Source organism: Nicotiana tomentosiformis, chromosome 8 (assembly GCF_000390325.3).
Source record: "Nicotiana tomentosiformis chromosome 8, ASM39032v3, whole genome shotgun sequence".
NCBI lineage: Eukaryota > Viridiplantae > Streptophyta > Magnoliopsida > Solanales > Solanaceae > Nicotiana > Nicotiana tomentosiformis.
Window position 1 is genome coordinate 8053920 of NC_090819.1, and position 2623 is coordinate 8056542.

Sequence of the window (2623 nt, forward strand, 5' to 3'; positions counted from 1 at the left end):
TTGGTCGAATCCATGCTCTATAGTCAACAATGAATAACAGGATTTAGTGAATAAGAAAACCTGAGGTGACTTGAAAATGCATGGAAAATCAAAGACATTAAAGTGATCATCAATAATCCGCACATTGACACTGATGTTGGGATTCCAAGGGTGCTTGAATTTTCTAGGATCAAAATCTCCATAACTTTGACAACAATGGTTGCCACATTCCCAGCCACAAATGTATCATTGTTGTCCACCCAACTAAATGCAAAATTAGGAACTGCAAAAAAAATTTAGAAGAGTGTGAATTTACTTATATATATACTTTGAATTTTCTTGTCATCTCTTCTTGGATTTCCTGTAAAATTATGGTTGTGTGCTAATGAGATAATTCATTTTTAGTTCTCATTTTTCTTGTTGTTTGACATAGTGGTTCAACATTTCCACTGCAGTCATTGGTGCCCTTATCTTTGCAATGGGCTCCTGCTTTGTAAGTGTGGATTGAATTGCACCTTAGTGATTTTTCTGTATATGACAGTTCAATCTAAGGCTGGTTCAGAAAATAATACAAGTTTTCTTGTTTTTCACTTTACAGTCATGGTTACGAGTTTCACAACACCTTCACACATTAAATCAAGTAGCAGTGGGTGTTGTATTAGGATTCTATTTTTCCATTTTCTGGCTCTGATTATGGAATGGCGGCGCAGTCATGAAACCATTTATATAGCCCACTTTTGGTTTCGGATTGTGTAATCAGACTAACACATAATACAGAAGATATATAATTGTATAGTAATTGATAATAGTTAAGCTATAGAAAAAGAACTTCTCTACCTGTCATTATTTTGCATATGTTGCTCTCATACGAATTACATTTGAAAGATGGTGTAGAAGAGAAATTGGTTCGCCATGGATGAAACTGAACTGATTAGCAAGAGCGGGAGTATTTTGAACGGTTTACAGGAGAAGTTGATTTCTTATAATGTACCATATAAAATCAGTTATTTTTTAGAAAAATTCAAAATTCTAAAATTTTTAATTCTGAAAATAAAAATTGGTCCTTCACATTTTTTAAACTAAATTTGAAACTCCAACAAAGTTAGAGAATTGTCCAAAAATTTTATATATGTCAATTTAATGTTAAGCCACTTGTCATCATAATATTTCTTTGCTTATTCTATTCTATATAAAATATAAATTTAATAGAAAGAGAGATATATTTGACTTAAATGCTTTTTAAAAACTAAGCATTGCAACGTTTAGTTTTGTTTTTCTTTCCGATAAAATTGCAACGTTTAGTTTTCAAGTTTGCTATTTTAATCATCAGAAATCAGATGAAAACATTAGTAATTATCGATTCTTTTTTTAATTCTTTGTTTAACTTAACTGTAAAAATGTATAGAGTATTTGCAATTGCTTTTTCGCTGTTTTATGTGATAAACTCCGATGGGGCCCACATCAGAAATGGACCTTCCCCATCGCCGCCGGCGAAATCTCATTCCCCAGTTTCTTCTCCGGTCTCTACTCCGGAGAGTCCTCATGTTTCGCCTTACAAGTCTCCGCTCACTCCGGAAATTTCTCCGGCAATTACGGCGTCTCCTAAAACTAGTCCGTTTGCTTCGCCGATACAGTCTCCGACAAGAACTCCGCCGTCGACATCCAATTCGCCTGCTCCGTTACCATCTGCGACGACTTCTGAAACGCCGGTGAGCATTCCGGCATTATCCCCTCAGGCATCGTCACCATTGCCGGCGTCTCGTAAAGGGTCTGTCTCGCCGGGATTTTCTCCTCCTACAACTCCGCCGATGACAGTCATTTCGCCGGCAGTCACTCCGGGGAACACTCCTACATCATTACCAGTGCCGGAGCGTCCTAAAAGGAGACCGTCCGCTCCGCCGGCATACTCCCCAGCGACGACACTCATTTCGCCGGCAGCCACTCCATTATCCACTTGGACTACTCCGATTCCATCTGCCGTTACTCCTCCGCCAGCAATTGAAACTCCGGTGAACACTCCTCCGGCAGCTTCACCTGAAACAGCGCAAATTCCGGCAAGTTCTTTTATGACTCCATCTGAGGCACCGGAGATGTTTTCTTTAGATAGTAGTCCGCCGATTCCGGCACCGGCTAGGTTCACGCCGGAGAGCTCACGGCCACCGGTGGCTGATATTTTTGCTGCAACTTCAAAATTCGAGGTGCCAATTTTGCTAAGTGGGCTTGCTATATGGACTGCAATAGTAATTTGAGTATTTGTAAAGGCTCAATTTTTATGATTTTATCTATACGTAGTTAGTTTCATTTTGGTGGATTAATTTTTCAAGTTTAAACAAACCAAAAGAATTCCCTTTGTTGTTGTAATATTTTTTATTCTTTAAGTAAAAAGCTAACCTTTGATAGAACGGTGTAGCGGTCGAAAATTAGGATTATAGATTAATTAGTAGTTGAGTTTATTTCCTTTTCACACATGTATTTCCTTCCCTTGTTGTTGTACCAATGTTATCCTTGTGTTCCTTATTTTTATATCGATATTTTTTTTTTACTTGAGGTTCTCTTTGATTCGTTTTATTTTCTGGTCATTACATTTCGTTTGCTATAGTTCTCTCTCGTAACTGTTATGAAGTTGTTGTATTGAGCCGACGGT

The 2623-nt window shown here is 37.9% G+C and overlaps 1 protein-coding gene across 1 annotated transcript; it reads left to right on the forward strand.

The window, feature by feature from the left end:
• Positions 1–1376: 1376 nt before the first annotated feature.
• LOC104100361 (vegetative cell wall protein gp1-like) lies at positions 1377–2228 on the forward strand. The gene has a single exon (XM_009607574.1). The coding sequence runs from the start codon at positions 1377–1379 to the stop codon at positions 2226–2228; it is 852 nt and encodes a 283-aa protein (XP_009605869.1).
• The last annotated feature ends 395 nt before the right edge of the window (positions 2229–2623 follow it).

Coding starts and splice junctions, on each gene's coding strand:
- LOC104100361 (XM_009607574.1), top strand. CDS start 1,377: ATGTATAGAGTATTTGCAATTGCTTTTTCGCTGTTTTATGTGATAAAC.